Here is a 19,764-nt window from a genome sequence, read left to right as displayed (position 1 = left end):
TTTTTTAAGCCCCTCCCGAAACAAAATCCTGGCTACGGGCCTGCCACACAATCTAGTAGAACTTTCGATCCAGAGGAAACTATAAAGACTTTAGGCATAAGTTGGGAGTCGTCGTCCGATCTATTCCGCTTTGATATAAACACTAACGCAGTTACTGAACCGATTACCAAACGAAGCATTCTTTCGGCTATTGCTCGATTATATGATCCGCTCGGATTGATTGCCCCGATTATAATTCGAGCTAAAATGCTTCTTCAATTGCTGTGGACGTTATCGCTAGATTGGGATGAAGATGTACCGGGCGAGGTACAGACGAGGTGGAAAGGTTTCGCTTCGGAACTGCCTGATTTGTCATCGTATCGTATCAGCCGCTACGCATTTGGTGAAGGTGATATACAATTACATTGCTTTGCAGACGCATCGGAGGTAGCGTATGAGACATGTGTTTATGCTCGATCGGTTGATGCATTAGGAGGAGTGAAGGTTGAGCTGATCGCATCAAAATCGAGGGTAGCCCCACTAAAACGACGCAGCATCCCACGGCTGGAATTATGTGCAGCACAACTTGCTGCACATCTTTATGAGAAAGTTTATTCAACTTTAGATATGAAGTTTTCGTCAGTATGGTTTTGGTCAGATTCTACTGTGGTTCTACACTGGCTCAGTTCGCCCCCTCACACCTGGAAGACCTTTATTGCGAACAGAGTAGCAGACATCCAAGAAACAACCCGTGGCGGCAAATGGTGTCACGTTCCTGGTGCAACCAACCCGGCTGATTTAGTTTCCCGCGGTAGGACAGTGGAGCAGTTAGTGAATAGCAGTGTATGGAGGCATGGACCATATTGGATGCAGGGGCAGTGGCGTAGTAGCGGGGGGGTGTTTTGGGGACGAAACCCCCCCCGAAATATTTTGGAGAAATTTGAAAAAATTGAATATGTTAAACAAAAATATGCCTAATATTTTAAATGAAATTCTCAAAGTTTCATTTGCAAAAGTTATCTTGTAAAAAAAATTTCTTGTAGTGGAAATTGATTGCAGACTCGACACCTACCTGCCGGCACGTTGTGGAGGCTAGCTCAACCGCCGAGGACTATAACGAGTAGATCGCGGCGAAGCGAGGAGCTGGGAGCTTAATGGTTCACGAAACGGATATCGGTACCGAGAGAAATTTCGCCACATTCTGTACTCCTTGACTGACGGAGAAACATGGACTGGTGAGTGTGAGAGAAGTATCCCCATAGAGGCCACCAGGCGATTCGCTACCGCATCGGCCAATGGAACCCTGCTGCAGCACGAAGAAGGACGGGCGGCAAGCTAAAGTGGAAGACGATAGCCTTTAACGAAAACCTCTTTGTTGAGTTACTTCGCCGAACAACGGAATCAAGTACGTTGATACGGCTGACGGCTAACAAGAAGGATTGTGACGGCTTGTGACGTTACAATGTCACGAAAACTAGGGCCATGTAGTAGACGGCGTGCAGCTTACTGGTTAAATGAGTAACTCAGTATGCTATACGCTGCTTGTCTTAGATCCAGAAGGCGGGCTCAGAGCGCAAGATCGGAGAGTGAGAGAGGAGCGCAAGCGACGTATCTAGAAGGTAGGGACTCTTTAAAACAGGAGATCAAGCTTAGCAAGCCAATTGCCATAAGTAGCTGTGCTGAGAAATAAACGCCAGTCCCTGGGGTACGCGTACTGAGTCGTCATGACGAAGACGAGGGTCCGTCGACACCAGCTGAAATATGCCCGGTTAAGCTAAACATAATCGTTGAGGGTCTCTTCCCGAATCACGATTCAACTACCTGGTCACCGACGCCGTACGGCGAAGAAGAAGGAGGTAACACAGTCGAGTGGCAAGTGACTAACGACGAGCTCAAAGACGCGTCGATGTGACGATGTGACGAATCAAAGAAAACCCCCGGTCCGGATGGAATACCAACAGCGGCGCTGAAAGCTGCGATCCTGGCATATCCGGAGATGTTCAGGATGCTACTGCTGAAGTCTTTAGACGATAGTAATCCCCGAAATGAGGAAGGTACAGAAACTGATGTTGCTGCCAAAGTCAGGGAAGTCAGCGGGCCATCCAGCCTCGAATAGACCAATGCCGCAGCGTGGCATAAACGAATGACCCAGATCCTGAAGAGCTACTTCCAGAGTAGAGCACTGCTGTACCAGACGAACAAAAGGGCAGAAGGCAATGCGAGTCGCAGCGGGCGTTACTCAGGGCTCCATTCTCTGTCAAACACTTTGGAATGGGATGTAAGATGCACTGATAACATAAATTCGTGAATAAAATAAATCATGCAATGCACGAATTCATTCGTCGTTTTCTGCAACGAAGTATTTTCGTGCATTGTAAATAGTAATTTTCGTTCATTTCATGAACGAGAATGGCCGTATGGTGAACGAAAGCTTTCGTAAATTTTACACATTTAATGTACACTGCACGAATGATATCGTTGATAACGACATTATTTTTCGTGAATGAAATGAAATGTTTTGCTTATTTTAATAAACGTTTGTGTATATTACGAACGATTTCGTCGCACGAAATCTTTTCGTTTATTTTAGAAAAGTTTTCGTATTTATTGGCCTCTTATTGTTTTCAGTCGATCTTTTAAGATCGATGTTTTTTTTTATTTAAAAAAATCGATCTGGCCAATTCGATTTTATTGTGATTCGAGGAAATGGCCGCTTGATGAACGAAAGTTTCGTTTATTTTAATAAACGTTTATGTATAATACAAACGAATTCGTTGGTCGCATTCGATCTTTTAGGATCGATGTTTGACAACACCGATATCGCTCTGGCAGAGAAAAACTCAAAATTATTCATACAAAATCAACGAGCAGTTCGCGACGCCTCAACTGATTCTGTACTGCTCCAGATTCTGAATCAACTGGAAGCGAAAGAGGCTCAGGAAATCTTCCTGCAACCGGCGGACACGGATACGACTACTAAATAGTCAGACAACAACAATTATCTGACGAACAGCAACAATGGCTCCATATTGCTCCTTTGACGTGGACGGTTTGACGAATGGTGCTCGTAAATATTATAAAGATATTCGTATATAACAGCGAACGACTCGTTTGCTGAATGAAGCTGTTTCGTAATAAGCTAACGAAAGTCATTTCGTGGTTTTCACGAAAAACTCGTAATAAAAAACAAAAGTGTTTCGATAGAACTACGAACGATTCATCATATGTACGAAAATCTCGTATATTTTATGGAAGTTGTTTGTACGAAATTAATTCCTAGAGATTTACGAATATATTCTATCAGTGTGGGGTCTTTACACTGTGGCTGCCCAGGAAAGTGAAAATCGTTGGTTTCGTGGACGATGTGTCAATAATGGTGAGACACTTGAAGAAATGGAGGTGTCGGTGACGGAGACAATAGATGCGATCGAGAGCTGGATGAACGGGTCAAGCTGCGAATAGCTCACCACAAGACGTTGTTGTTGGACAGCAACTGCAAAGGGGTTCAGCGGATACAGATCACCATCGAAGGGCATGTGATTGCATCGAAGCGTGCACTGAAGCAATTGGGAGTGATAATCGACGACTGATTGAGCTTAAACAACCACGTTGGTTACACATGCGAAATGTCGGGTCTTTATATAGTGTTTCGTCATCGATACTGCTTGGGGTGCGGCGCTGAAATCCAAGTGAAACCGCGAAAAGCTGAACAGGACGCTTCGACTACTGGTCGTACGAGTTGCGATTGCGTACCGGAGGCAGTATGCCGTGATGCCGAGATGATCCCCATCTGCATTACCCTGACGGAGGATATCAAGTGCTACAATCAATGAAATGTCAGAAACGTGAGGAATATGATGAGAATCGATTCGATGATGACGTAGCAGCAGGAATGGGATAATACGGAGAAAGGAAAGTGGACCTACTGGCTCATCCAAACCTGTCGACGTGGGTCAATAGAATGCACGGAGAGATGACCTTCAACCTGAAACAGCTTCTACCGAGCCACGGCTGCTTAAGGAGTATCTTCATCGGTGTGGGTACGCAACGTCAACACTGTGCCTAGAGCGTCTTTGAGTGTCCGGGATTTCAAGTATTTGAATGTCCGAGGAGAGTCTTTGAATGTCCGAGGTTTGAAGTGACGTGCTACTTAAAATGGGAGAACCGGACATCAACCCGGATAATGTAGCCTACAGAATGACAATCGACGTAGAGACGTGGAACGCAGTAAACAGAGATATGATGTAGATCAGTGATTCTCAACCTGGGGTCCGCGGGCCCCAGGGGGCCGCGAAGTCATTGCTGGGAGTTCGCGAAGAAAAATATATTTTCCGAGTGCATATTGAAATTTCAAATCTTGTTTCCTAACAAATTGAAAATAACATATTGATAGCATACAAAATTGATGTTTATCTGTGGGGGTCCGCAGGACCCAGTGTGATATCTAAGGGGTCCGTGGTACGAAAAAGGTTGAGAACCGATGATGGCATGACCGTCTTACAGCGGAATAGACATCGAACAACGATTTCGGGAGAGCAATCACCGCCAGGGAACTCTCCGAAGGTATAAGCTAGATCCACCGCCGAGGACTAGTCGAGTAGACCGCAACAGAGCAGCGAGTATGAGCCGTCGAAACGCCAGCGAACCGGACGTCACGCTCCATGCGAATTCGCCGGACAGACCACGGCTCCCCAGAATCGATATTGGGAAAACTTTTTTCGCCAGGGAACTTTCCGTTAGCGTAAGTTAGATCCACCGCTGGGGACTAGACGGATTAGACATCAATGAGACACCACTAGTCGCGGGTCATCGGAGCACCAGTGCACCGGATACCCAGCTTCACCAGAATCGCCGAACTGACCTCGGCACCTAGCTGATTGGCTTGATCTCGGGAGAACTTCTCTCGCCGGGGAATTCTCTGTTGGAGTAGGCCAGGTCCATCGTCGGGGACTAGACCGAATTGTTCGCGAACAAGTCGAGGACTGAATGGACCATCAAGGAAGTAGTGTTAAATGGCCCAAGAAGAGAACTAAATGGCTTAAAGGAGTTGCGGTGCTAAATAGCACCGGTTACGGAGCCAAAGGGCTCAAGAAGTTGTAGTACTGAAACCAAATAAGAATCGGTATCGGGATAACTTCTTTCGTCTGGGACCTCTCCTTTAGCTTACAGTCAGATTCACCGCCGGGAACGAGACCGCGTAGACCGCGTAGACCGCTACGATACACCACCAGCAAACCGGATGCCCCACTCTACCGGAATCGCCGAACTGACCGTAGCACCTGGCTGGTTGGCTCGAACTTCTCTCGCCGGGGAACTTTTCGTCGGAGTAGGCTAGATCTATCGTCGGGGACTAGACCGAGTAGTTCGCGAACCAGTCGGAAGCTCAACGAGGAAGTGGTACTGAATGGCACAAGGGAACTGAAGGGCTCAGTAAATTAGACAGTCTGAAGTTTGCCGCCCAGATTGTCTTCGTAGGGGAAGAGCATTTATTCTATACCAACAGCTAGCTTTCCTACCTTGACTACCCAAACCTGTTCCCTGAGTTGTTGGTTTTTGAACATTTTTTCCTGCTCAGAATGTTTTTGAACATTTTTTCATATATGTACAAAAAAAATTTCATATCCCCCCCCGAAAAATTTTCTTACTACGCCACTGTGCAGGGGGAATTGGATGACTGGCCGAAACAGAGATGGATAACATCGACCACACACTCGGATGAAGAACTGGAACGCAAACACTCTGTCCTTACTATTCAAACCCCAACGCCACCCAGCCCCTTAGTAGCCCGTTTTTCGTCCTATCTTAGAATGGTACGTACGACCGCGTATTGCCTGCGGTTTTTTCATAATGCTAGAGGCGGAAAACGAACAACTTCTACAGTATTATTGGTTCACGAATTGGAGCGAGAAAAAACGGTTCTGGTAAAGATCGTACAAAGGGAATGCTTGGATCAAGAATTGAAACAACTCAAGCAAGGCAAAAATGTTACCAAGCGGTCCAGTTTGAAGCTTTTGAATCCGTTTGTCGATTCTTCTGGCCTAATTTGAGTTGGTGGCCGGCTCAGACTATCAGATGAGATTTACAGTACCCGGCACCCAATATTACTACATGGATTTCATCACTTCACTCGCCTACTCCTAATGTCGTATCATCTTCAACTGCTTCATGGGGGAATCGCGCTCACGCTCGCAGTTGTTCGAAACGAATATTGGCCGATAAATGGGAAACGAGCTGTACGCAGCACAATTCGTCGTTGCTATAGTTGTGTTCGTGCCAATCCGCAACAAATAAAGCAACCTATGGGACAGCTTCCGCATGCGCGAGTTACCCCTAGCCGCCCATTCTCTCGTACTGGTATTGATTATTGCGGTCCAGTGTATATTAAATCCACTAATCGTAAAACCGCTCCAGCGAAGGCCTATATAGCGGCCCTTACACGTTCAATATTTTTGTCAATACACAGTATTGACGATATTGCTGCAATACGTCAATCCTCTCGTCAATATTTTAGCCCTTTACACGTTCAATAATTTTGTCAATACACAGTTGCATTTTCATGATCATAAATCAGAATCAGTTTTCTTTTCAAACCGATTGCGTCGTGTCCCAAAAATGGATTGTCGTAAAAAAGCTTGTGCAGCTATAATTATAGCTCTTGGATCAGAGCGACGTACAGCTCGTAGATACTGGATGAAGGAATGGTTGAAAAAACGAGAAAATTTTTCGCATGTGGTTTTACTAAAGGAAATAAGCTTAAAAGAGAAAGAAGATTATAGAAATTACTTCCGCATGAACGAAGAAACGTTCATGAAGCTGCTAAGTTTAGTCAGCCCATTCATCACAAAACAGGACACATTCATGCGACGCAGTTTGCCTGCCAACGAGAAGCTTGCACTAACGCTGAGATATTTAGCGACTGGGAGAAGTTTTGAAGACTTAAAATTCTCTGCAATTATGTCTCCAGCGTCGATAAGTGCAGCAATTATAAACACGTGTGAAGCATTGATATACGTCCTTCAAGATTATATCAAGGTAAGTTAAAACCATTTCTAGGACGAAAAGGTGTATTCTATTGACAAAAACACATTTGTGGTGATTGATGTTGATGATGTTTTCTCTTCTCAGTTTCCCCAAACACCTCAGCAATGGGAGACGATTTCCAACGATTTTGGAACATTGCACAGATTTTGGAACTGTGTAGGGGCCATCGACGGAAAGCATGTCGCCATTCGCAAACCAGATGATTCCGGTTCTCAGTACTATAATTATAAGGGATTCTATAGCATTGTGCTGATGGCAGTAGCAAACGCTAAAAAAGAATTTTTGATGATCGACGTTGGCATGAATGGTAAGATATCTGATGGTGGCGTTCTTTTCTATACGAAATTCGGCGAACTCCTACGTGAAAAAAGTTTGAACCTACCGAATCCCGCACCGTTACCTCTAACTAATGAGGAATTTCCATTTGTGTTTGTGGGTGACGAAGCTTTTGCTTTGGATTCGAACTTGATGAAACCATACTCTCAAAAATCGTTGGATTGTTATCGTCAAGTATACAATGAGAGACTCTCAACTGCTCGTGTAACAATCGAAAACGTGTTTGGAATAATTACATCCAGATTCGGAATATTCCAAAAGCCAATTAATTTGAATCCTGAAAAGGCTGCGAAAGTGACCATGGCGGCGTGTTATCTGCACAACTATTTGGCAAAAGAAAACACAAACTCGTATCTCTGCAGCACCTCGAATGATGAATCCACTTGCAAACCCAATCTCATGAGTATTAGAGGTACAATGAGCAGAAATGGAACTGCGACTGCAAAGAATATTCGTGATAGATTCTGCAATTATTTCAACAGCAATGGAAAAATATAAATCGATGTTTCTTTGGCTGTTAAACAAACCTAAAAATGTTCGTTTGAAAAAAAAAATATAATAAACAGCGTTTCGTTGAATATATTTAAATTAACAATGAGTACCTTATTACCTAGATCAGGCGCCCTGGAATTAATTCGACAGATGATTTTATGATTCCTAATAGCCGGTTATTATTACAACAAAACAAAAGTTTGACATAATTTACAATAAAAATGCAGACTTTCTGAACAAAGGACTTCTCTTTATTTAATATACTTTTAAGACTGTTTACAATTTTTACTGTTGTAAATGGTAAATTGCCTTCAGAAATACAGCATTCAGCAATCTAATAAGATTAATTCGAAACAGATTAATACTTTAATATTTTCTACCATCACTGTCCGTATATGCTCGAGTGTGCCCAGCAATTTGTTGTTTAGCAGAGATGTTGCTTGTATATAGAGATGCGCGGAGGCTGAAACCAAGTGTTTTTTTTCTTTTGATTATAGAGGTTTTAACCTTAGGGTTATTCGCCTCTTTGTCGGGTTAGAGAAATCTCTTCAGCTGCGTACAAGGCAATCGATTTACCAACTACGCTATCTCCACCCCTAAACCAAAAGTTTTATTCGATCCGAAAACAACAGATCCAATCGATCATCTGTTTCAATCAAATTCGAACACCTGGAGAGTATCTTGACTTACTCGTCATCCGCCGCCAAGTCGTGCACCGTATTACGCATTCAAGACTTTTCTACAGAGCTCAAAAATATGCTAAATTTTCCCGGGTTTGACATATTTAATTGTTTACATGCGAAAAGTTAATGTCGGTGGTTTGCGTGGTTTGTTTACTTCGTCAGCTACGTGTGTTCGAGTGCAACGGATGTTCTTCTGTTGCATTTGAACACACATAACTTCAATATAAACAAAGTACCGAGAATTGTCAAATAAAATTCATTCTATGAAAAAACTACACACTTTACTATCAAGTGTTTCACACTTCGATTTGCGCATAGTGGTAATCACATCACATCCGAATGGAAAACACTTCCGGCCAATTTCTTCATTGAATGAAAACCGGTTTTCGCCGAAAACCAGTTTTTATATTGCTGGTTATTAGCCGAAAACCGGTTTTCACCTAAGTGAAGAAATTGGCCGTTCATGGTTGCCAACGCGTCATTCCTCATTTCCAATACACAGCACTTTAAATTAAAGTGACGTCCATTTTGACTTCAAATTACGTTTTACTAATTTAAATCAAAACATATTCACTTCAAATTTATCTGTTGTTTTTATTGGCTTAATTTAGTTTAGAGTTAAGAATTTTGTGTACTTTCATAGCAACACTGCAGGCCTAATACTATGTGAACCTACGCAAGTATTAGGAAAGCGAAAGAACATTGCGTCTTATGGTTTTACGATCTCGAAGTTGCATATTAGTTTAACTCATACATTCCATACACCCAAACGAACTTCCAGAAGCGATTGTGTAAAGTTTATGTTCAAGAATTCCAACATTTCATATCTTTGGTCGTATGGGAATTAACCAATAACCGGTCATTGAATCATTTTCGTTTTCTGCAGGCTCAGTCTGAAAAAAAGCTTGTTAGTTTTACGTGCATGTTTGTATCTATATTAAATATTTTACTTTGCCGGAGACCCATCATGCATCAATCAAAAGATTCCTCAATGGTTCGGTCAAGAGCAATTGATTGGGGTCGCCGGAGACCCGAATTCCACCGGGAACATGTCAGACTCATTTCTCCAACTATTGAATCAGTGCAGGTGTAGTAAATTGAAATAGTTTATATGCATTGATTATCGAATATTTTTATGGTTCATTTCATGGACACTGTAAACCAAACTGCATTCGTGAAATTTCTGGGCACCAAGTAACTGCCGACCTCCATCAATCTAGTACTGATTGGAACCAACATATCATGTCGCTCTTGGTAGTAGTTAAATAAACCATAACGAGGCTCACGAGAGGGATTTGCACCTACTCCTTGTCGCAGATGAATTTTGTTAAAGATGAGAGAAAATCTCTGGTTGTTGCGAACTTGAATGATGAACTTGGCTATCAAGTTGCTGTTTTTTAAGGCAGCCTCGGATACCACCCTGTACAGAGGGGACTGGTTCAATGAGTACCGTTAGATTTACTGTTGGTTGTTGTTTAGACAGTCGTTCTTAGTCGCAAATGACTTAATCTGTGATGGATTCTGATCTGATCTGATGTCGCCTACCCCTAGCTGCTCGGAATCACAGTCAAAGTCTAAAAAAATACTCAGTAAACATAATGAAACCTAACTGTAGAATACTTAACTACGTTCACTTCAAATCCATCAGTACCTTGACTGCTTCACCTGGGTAGAGCGGAATTCTGCCTTTCCCGGCACCGTCTTTATTGTTGATTTTGTACTACTGCTTGATCCGCCGACGTGAGCAACCCTTGAGGATCTTCTCAATGCTGCCGTTCAATTTGGTGTTTTCGTTCATTAATCTGCTGCATCTTTTGTTTCAACCAGAATCCATTTACTATACAGGGGCTGGATCCTTATTTTATTTGGACGGCGATGGTCTGCATAATCTATTTGCTGACAAATGTCTCTTTGATGTGAATTATTTGCGGCAACAATTTTGCTTCCTGAGATGGCGAAGTAGATTCAATTTTTTCGAATTCATTTTCACGGTTCAACTGCTGGATAATCGTAAACGACTGTAATCATTATATATATATATATATATATATATATATATATATATATATATATATATATATATATATATATATATATATATATATATATATATATATATATATATATATATATATATATATATATATATATATATATATATATATATATATATATATATATATATATATATATATATATATATATATATATATATATATATATATATATATATATATATATATATATATATATATATATATATATATATATATATATATAAAAATTATTATAAATTAGAATAATAACAGAAGAAAACTGTATAGTAGTGATATATGTACCTAGAAGGAATTCCTTGGATGGCTTGATTTTTCCGATCGATCATCAGATGGAATGATTCTGAATCTGCTTTCACACCATCAGCACTTTCTTTTGGCGTCCGAGTTCATGAGATTTTTTCTTGGGTAGACGGTACGAATAATCAGGATTTTTCGATCCTATCGCTCGTATTCCTCGCTGTATCTACAAAATTGAAACCTCTTGCTGCTGCCATTTTAGTTTTATCAGTTGTCGGCAATCATCCTCCAGCAACGCTTTTGATCGAAGTGTTTACCGTGTTTACACGTGTAACGTTCAAGTGTCATTCATTTAAATACACTGTTAGAAAACAGTGGTGCAAAATGAAAGATAAATCACTAGAATCTCAACTTTCATGATATTGAAATCAAGAGAAAAATACATGAATTTTTTATGCGCTGCGGCTTACTATGTTAATGTGATAAAACATTCGGACTCGAAGTGTACGATTTTCGGATTTGGAATCGATGATATTTGAAATCATGATGTCGATTATTGTTGGATTATCATGTGTCGAATCACTTGAATGAAGCGTGTCGATTTTTATCAGTGTAGTACAATCCTATCCAAACATTTGAAAAGGGCCTAACTGTAAAATGTAAACAAATCGAATTTTCACGTTTTTCATAAAAAAATATCTACCCGAACACGTACACAACACAACATTTGATTATGAAGAATTTTGATAACGATTTTACAAGTTATAAAAGGACCTAATTGATTTTTATGACCAAACTGATTATGGAAGGGCCTAACTGATTCCAAAAAGACCTAACTGATTATAAAAGGGCCTAATTGATTTCAAAAGAGCCTAACGGATTGAAAAGGGCCAAACTAGCAATACAATTATTTTAAAAGGATTATATTGCTTGTGGTACTAAAAACTGGATTCTAACCGCACTGCGCACTTACCATTCCTCTTTTAAATTCTTCTCATAGACTAGTTAGTTCGACTGGTCTGTCTATGAAAGTACCATCTCTATCACTTGAAATACATGTGTTTTGACAGCTCGCAGTTTTGAGATCAAAATCCAAACGTTAATTCTATTTGCTTCAAACCACTTAAAATTCATATGAAGAAGAAATGCTGTTATCACGCGCACACATACCTTCGATTTGTCAACTGTATAAACTATGTACGCACACTCATATGTTATATGTGCTTATTATTATAGAATCGGGTTTTATGTGCCTTATAGTTATGAAATGTGGATGTAAGACTAATATTTCTTGTAAATACACACATTAGGTTTGTGTGCCACCAAATAGTGTCTATATGCCACCACTAATTGCAAAAATCTATGTGTAAAATCAATAAGCATAACGTTTACATTTTTCTCAGTGATGAATTAATCGAAATCACAACTGCTCTTAGCCCAATTTTTTTATAATTTACATACAGGGCCAATCTGATTTAACGATGTTCTATGGGGCTAACCTGACCATCAAATTAGATTTCACTTAATTAATAATAATATCAGTATTTTTTTATGTGAGTTATACTGCACATGATCGCACATTTGTCCCATTTTCTATGGGATTTTCTATCTTTATGGGCCTCTTTTGCGATCATGGGCAGTATACAAGTAGAAGTAATATGCGCAATCAAACGAAATAAAAATTTTCCAAATAGGATTATGAATCTGACCAAACCTTCTTTTGCAATTTTTTAAATATTTACGATTTGCAGATGGGCCCTTTTTTAAATGTTTGGCTAGAATCCAGATTCACTTGAATTCTCTCCACGCATCTCTGTATTTATCCATTGACTCTGAATATTAGTGTTCGCGGGATTTGAAATAAATTCTCCTCAGAATCTTTGGTAAGTAAATATTTAAGATACCTAGGTCTTCTTTTCATGTAATTTGTTTCACAGGAGGATTCAAATAGATGTTTCTCAATTTTACGTGACCTCCTGTGGCGGATCCGACCTGGCTATTAGACTTTATGCTGGTGTATTGACTGTCACGTCCGAAAAATGAGCCTTGCTTTTGGGATGGACGGGTCTAATCGCTGCTTGCGAGCTGCTGCCTACCCGCTTTATATATCTTACATCTTGCCTTCGGATATATGGAGTAGTACGGCGCGGTCGTACAAGAGTTACTCGGTCTGTGAGATCCGAGTCTCTACAACCACAGCCAGGATGGCGAAGTTTGGTCACGTAAGACATCTCCCAGAGTAGCTGGTATCAGCTAAAATAAGATCAGAACTTAGCAAGATTGTAAGTTGAAAATCAAGTTAATCTATACCGGGACTAACGATTTATTTTTCATGTTCTAGATTTTTCCGCGTATTGCTTAATGCAATGATTAATGCTGGCTATTCACACAGTAACATGGTAAACCGTTGCATTGGATGAATTGTTTCCTGATGCGATTAAATAGTAACTTCAACGAATCAACTGCCTGAAGGAGTTACATTAAATGTTAAGCAATGACACCAATGGCGTTTTAGTTTTTTTATAATGCCGGTGAAGTTGGTGCTACCCTCATTTTAAATTGGGTGTAATCAGTCTATCTCCTTTTTTGCACTACACCGGTGTAGCACCAAGAAAAAACGAAAACGCTTTAAGGCACATGCATTGCAGTGGTAGAAGGTTTTCAATTAATTTTTTAAAAGTTGGTTTTGTTTTCTTTTATGTTAGGAAATGCTTCAGTTAGGTAATTTTTTCCAGACTAAGGGTCGATTTCTTCACCCTTGCTTAAAGCTTAAGCCAGGTTTAAACGTACTGGTGAACCTGGTTTAAAAGTTAGGCGAGGGTGAAGAAATCGGCCCTTAAAAGCTAAGCGAGGGTGCCCTAAGGGCCGATTTCTTCGCCCTCGGTTAACGTTTAAGCCAGGGTGAAGAAGTCGACCATAAATCGTTAAGCGAGGGTGAAGAAATCGAACCTAAATCGTGAATAGTTTGCATCAAGGTTACACTCAGTTTAGTCTTAGGGCCGATTTCTTCACCCTCGCTTAACCTTTAAACCAGGTTTTACAGCTGGGTGAGTGAAGAAATCGATCGAAGTCAAACCAATTTCAATCATTGAATTAAAAGTATTCTCAAACTAGGATTTAATTTTATAGTTTATTTTCAAGCAAAAAGGAGCTTCAGCAGTTTCGAATTAATATAAAACTACAGAATCTTATTTCATTTAAATTTACTTCATTTGAGGAATATAAAATAAGAAAAATAAAATTTTAATTTAATAATATCAGAAAAATTTAACTTTAAAATCATTCAAAGTTTGTGAAAAACGTCACTAGTTCACTATCGGGAGAAACTGGCAAAGTGTTGCTTATGGTGTTGATGCATGGAATAATAAATGGTCCGGTTATTTCACTTGAGTTTTGCAGTAATATGTTCTGTGCATCGAAAATGTTATCATTAATGGGATTTATAGTGTCTGACTCTGGTTCATCGGAAGGTTTTGGTGTCGAATCTGTTTGTGACGTACTTTCTGTATTAGTAAATATGGACTCTGCGTATAAATAGGGTTTATCGATGCCTGCGGCATATTCATCGGCCAAAACGCCAACCTCCTTCAAATGATCGTCCATAGTAGCAATTTCATGTGCAGACTCTTCATCGCTGCTGATTTCTTCGTAGGAATTTACGGTCGCCTCAGAACTTTGAGGTTGTAACAAAACTCCAATAGCTTTGCGTTTTCTTCGTGACTGATTTTCCGATACGTTAATAGCAACAGATTTTCTATGTAAATTACCCAAGCTTGCTTCGAAAAGTATATCGTTAATACCTTTCTCCGCATACAGTCTCTGTTCTGGCTCCAACGATGCCAATTTATCAGACCATACCTTGCCAATACTCGCCCAGCGGTCTTCCCTCGGTTCAGTTTGTAAGTATTTGCAAGCCAGGGCCATTAGTTCATTTTGCGTTGCTGTACTTGATTTTTTTTGTATTTTCACTTTTGGAGATGTGCTGGGTTCGGGTATTGGCGGTGCTACGATCGATGATTGTGACGGTTTGGGTTGTTCTTCTATTACGTTAGGGTTTTCTGGTGATATCTGCAAAACAGAACGGTACTTAATGCCTGGGAATATACATTGCCCAGTTAATCCGGACAAATATATTTGAGCATCTTATCACGCCACAACGGAGTTAAACAAAATTTCGCAATATTTTAATATGTACGCTGTGCATATATACATATATAAATAAATAGATATAACTACCTTAGACTTCACAAACGTTACATTGGCGTTTACTGGCTGCTCGTTAGTGTGAAGAAATTTCAGCGCGAAAAACACCCAAGAGGAAGGGACGTAAATTTCGTCTGTTGCTTTACCGGAGGATTTAGACGATACAATTTTTCGTAGCTCCTTCCGGTAATTTGTGCGAAGGCTGTTGATTTTGCGTTTCACATCTTGTATACTCGCTTCCGGCATAATCTCTTTATATACCGGAAGTAACTTCTCCAAGGCCTGTTTTTTTTTGGTTTTGTTCATGTAGTGTGGATGAGCTGAGTTCCACAACTCCGGGAGACCTTCGAATGTTTCGATAAAACTTGCAAGTAAATCGTTTTTTGATTTCTCATTTTCAAAATCCTCCATTTTTTAAATATTTCAAAATGACTTCCGCCTTGCGTGATCGAATAACAACTGCTGCTTGAGATTTACTTCAGTCTGTGTGTGTTAGCAGTTCGCACGCACACAATTGAAAGTTCCCCCTCCCGAAGCAGTATTGTCAGAATTGATGGGAAAATCTGATTTTTGTCAATATTTACGTCAATCCAACTTTTTTTCCATTACACGTTCAATACTTTCGTCAATACTTGCTAGTATTGACGAAAATATTGAACGTGTAAGGGCCGCTTATAGCTCTGTTCGTGTGTTTCAGCACGAAGACTGTACACATTGAACTTGTTGGAGATTTGTCCACGTCTGCCTTTATGTCTGCTTTAAGACGCTTCGTTGCTAGACGAGGTCGACCCGAACATCTTTTTTCAGATAATGCCACAAATTTTATAGGCGCGAAAAACGAGCTTCATGCCTTTTATAAAATGCTTACCAACCACACCGAAATAGACCGCATCGCTACCAGTCTCGCAACGGAGGGAATCACATGGCACATGATACCCCCACTTGCCCCAAATTTCGGTGGCCTCTGGGAGGCAGCCGTGAAGGTGGCCAAACGTCACCTCGTTCGTCAATTGGGCAACACTGTATTGTTCTACGAAGACTTGCTGACGATTCTAGCGCAGATAGAGAGCTGTATGAATTCCCGCCCGCTTGTTTCTCTATCGGAGGATCCCAACGATCTGCACGCCCTAACGCCGGGGCATTTTCTTATTGATGCTTCTCTCTAAGCCATCCCTGATCCAGATTGGAGGGAGGTACAGATAAATCGATTGAATCGATTCCAGTTCGTCCAGCAGAAAGTTCAGCACTTTTGGTACCGATGGAGAAACGAGTACCTGAAAGAACTCCAACGACAAGCTACAGTAAACCCAGAAAAGGTTAACCTTAAGGTTGGCCAGGTGGTGATCCTGCAAGACGAGATTTTACCTCCAACGCGGTGGTCATTGGCTCGAGTTGAAGAAATTTTTCCTGGAAAAGACGACGTTTCACGAGTGGTGGTTCTGCGAACACCGTCCGGAACATTCAAGCGACCCGCTTCCAAGGTGTGTTCGTTACCTGATACTTTCGACGAGGATAAGGAAGTCAGCGCAACCCTCAACCAAGCTGACGACATCATTTGTTCATCAAATTAGTTTTAAAATCAATGAAATGTATTGAATGAAATATTTTTAGAATTAAGGTGAAATTGATAATTTCAGGTGTTGCGAACGCGCCCCAATCAAATTCATTGGTGGCAATACTATAAAGTAGATTTTTTCCCACGCTCTATAGCGCCAATCACCTTTGATAGGGGATTCATCTGTCTCTTCTATTCTACCCATCGATCAGACCGGTCACGCATATCTCATCGTGGCATATATAGTTTTAGAGTAATAAAGTTTTTTCGATAAGTGGTCACGCTTTTACCAAAGTGAAATATTTTTCTAAACCGTCGTTAATATACCGTCCCAACCCAATTTACATCCGTGATCATTCCCTGACGATTCACCGTCCATAAATAACAGAGCTATTAGCGTTCAAAATAGGGACGCAAAAACGTGACATTGTTTTATTTTAGATTTTAGAATGACATCTAGCTTCAGATAGTGCAGGTACTAAAAATTTGATACCCCTTCCTAGGCGAAGGTTCAAAAGCTAATGATGTAACATTAAGAACATTAGTTTGGTCACACCAAACCGTAACGCGGGTGGCGTCGTGAAAACTGTCGTGTTGGGTTTTTTTTCCATACGTTTATTTGACACGGCATTTGCAAAAGCTTTTTACGCCAGTTTCTTTTTTTACATAGCACGTTACAAAAATCCTTAAGACTAATTTTAACTATACTAGTAATTTGTCTAAAACTAACACTGAAATCACTTTATTGTTTGCTTTTTTTCTTACATTGTTATATTTCATAATGATCTAGTATTTTCGGGAGTATTTATTTACTTTTTTTTCTGTTATTGTCTAAATTTAAAAACTGAATATTCTAGGACACTTTAATTGGTGAATGATTAGCCTTGGATGAGAGGGGATGAATTTAATTAAATTTTGACAGACGCTGTTTTTAGAAAATGATAGATAAGTTCCATGTATAGAGGATCGCGATACGCCAGGATGTCTCTAACAGGAACATGGATTGGTCTTCCTCGGACTTGTAAAGAATCTACTAATTGTGATCTGGCTTCACGATATTCAGTGCAAGACCAAACAACATGCTCAATGTCGTGGTAACCCTCTCCACAAGCACAATGATTACCCTCAGCGAGCCCAATACGACGGAGATGCGCATCTAAAGTATAATGATTGGACATGAGCCTTGACATCACACGGATGAAGTCCCGACTTACATCCAATCCTTTGAACCATGCCTTCGATGATACTTTAGAGATAATTGAGTGTAGCCATCGTCCCATATCTCCATTGTCCCAAGATGTTTGCCAACTAGCAAGTGTTCTCTGTCGAGAAGCACTATAAAATTTATTGTAAGCGATGGGTCTTTCATATATTTCACCATCTAGTGCACCAATCTTGGCTAAATTATCAGCTTTCTCATTTCCCGCAATAGAGCAATGGGCGGGGAGCCACACTAGGGTAAATTTATAACATTTTCTTGTTAGGTTACTTAGAGATTCTCGTATCTTCCCCAAAAAGAATGGATCTTGATTATCAATCCTCTTTGAGCGTAGAGCTGCAATTGTGCTGAGACTATCAGTGAGGATAAAGTAATGGTTCGAGGGTAAAGTATTAATTATTTGCAAACTATAGTGAACTGCTGCTAGTTCCGCTATATAAACAGAGGCGGGTTCTGCAAGTTTGAGAGATATTGAAAAATTATTGTTGAAAATACCGAAACCAGTGGCCTCATTGATTCGTGACCCATCAGTGTAAAATATTTTAAGGCAGTCTATGTGTTGATATTTACTTGTGAATATTTTAGGGATCTCTCGCGAGCGTAGATGATCCGGAATTCCACGAATCTCTGCTTGCATGGACGTGTCGAAGAATAAAGTGGATTCAGGAGTATCTAGTATATTGACGTATGTGGGAACAGACCTAGCAGGCGTTATTTCTTGTGACATGTGATTGAAATACACTGTCATGAATCTGGTTTGGGGTTGAAGCTCAACAAGTCTTTCAAAATTTTCAATTACCAATGGATTCATAACCTCACATCGAATAAGTAAACGAGAGGAGAGATCCCAGAATCGGTCTTTTAAAGGAAGAACTCCCGCTAGTACTTCAAGACTCATCGTATGGGTCGACTGCATGCAACCTAGGGCAATTCGTAAACAACGATATTGTATCCGTTCCAGTTTAATAATGTGAGTGTTCGCAGCTGAACGGAAACAGATGCACCCATATTCCATTACTGAAAGTATTGTTGTTTGATACAATCTTATCATGTCACTTGGATGAGAACCCCACCATGATCCAGTTATTGTTCGCAGAAAATTTATCCTTTGTTGGCATTTCGTTATTAGATACCTAATGTGGCCTCCCCATGTGCCTTTAGAATCGAACCAAATTCCAAGGTATTTAAAAGTCAGGACTTGGGCTATCGTTCTACCAACCAACTGAAGCTGAAGCTGAGCCGGATCACGCTTTCTTGAGAAAACGACCAACTCTGTTTTCTCCGTAGAGAAATCGATGCCCAGTTTTAAAGCCCAAATTGATAAATTATCCAAACTATCTTGCAGTGGTTGTTGTAAATTTATGGCTTTTGGTCCTGTAACAGAAACCACGCCATCATCTGCAAGTTGCCTTAGAGTACATGGGCTGACAATACAATTATCAATGTCATTCACGTAAAAATTATAGAGAAGGGGGCTTGGACAAGAGCCTTGTGGGAGGCCCATGTAACTTATTCTGAGTGTCGCCAAATCGCCATATGAAAAATGCATGTGCTTTTCCGACAATAAATTGTATAAATAATTATTTAATATCGGTGAAAGACCACATTGATGTAGCTTCTCCGAGAGAACATCAATGGAGACTGAGTCGAATGCTCCTTTTATGTCTAAGAACACAGACGCCATTTGTTCTTTTTTTGCGTAAGCGAGTTGGATTTCTGACGAAAGTAGCGCCAGGCAATCATTCGTTCCCTTTCCTCTCCGAAAACCAAACTGGGTATCTGAGAGCAAACCGTTCGCCTCAACCCAATTGTCGAGACGTCGTAGGATAATTTTTTCCAACAATTTCCTGATGCAGGATAGCATTGCAATCGGTCGATACGAGTTATGATCGGAGGCTGGTTTTCCCGGTTTTGGAATGGCGATAACTCTCACTTGTCTCCAGTCACGCGGGACAATATTCT

The 19,764-nt window shown here is 40.5% G+C and overlaps 2 protein-coding genes and 1 long non-coding RNA gene across 4 annotated transcripts in view; 2 read left to right on the top strand and 1 right to left on the bottom strand.

Annotated features, from left to right (window-relative positions):
* Nucleotides 1–19,764, bottom strand: part of LOC131685723 (hemicentin-2-like) — a 135,411-nt gene that overhangs the window by 91,159 nt on the left and 24,488 nt on the right. The window lies entirely within an intron of this gene.
* Nucleotides 6,456–7,854, top strand: LOC131681086 (putative nuclease HARBI1). The gene is made up of 2 exons (XM_058961793.1): nt 6,456–7,011; nt 7,105–7,854. Exons 1-2 carry the CDS (start codon nt 6,592–6,594, stop codon nt 7,852–7,854), a joined length of 1,170 nt encoding a protein of 389 aa, XP_058817776.1. The 5' UTR covers nt 6,456–6,591.
* LOC131685724 (uncharacterized) lies at nt 12,658–13,598 on the top strand. Its single transcript, XR_009304863.1, has 3 exons — nt 12,658–12,708; nt 12,763–13,107; nt 13,167–13,598. It is a non-coding gene; the product is annotated as an uncharacterized LOC131685724 (long non-coding RNA).

Source organism: Topomyia yanbarensis, chromosome 2 (genome assembly GCF_030247195.1).
Source record: "Topomyia yanbarensis strain Yona2022 chromosome 2, ASM3024719v1, whole genome shotgun sequence".
Classification (NCBI taxonomy): Eukaryota; Metazoa; Arthropoda; class Insecta; order Diptera; family Culicidae; genus Topomyia; species Topomyia yanbarensis.
This window is presented reverse-complemented; position numbering and strand designations above follow the sequence as displayed.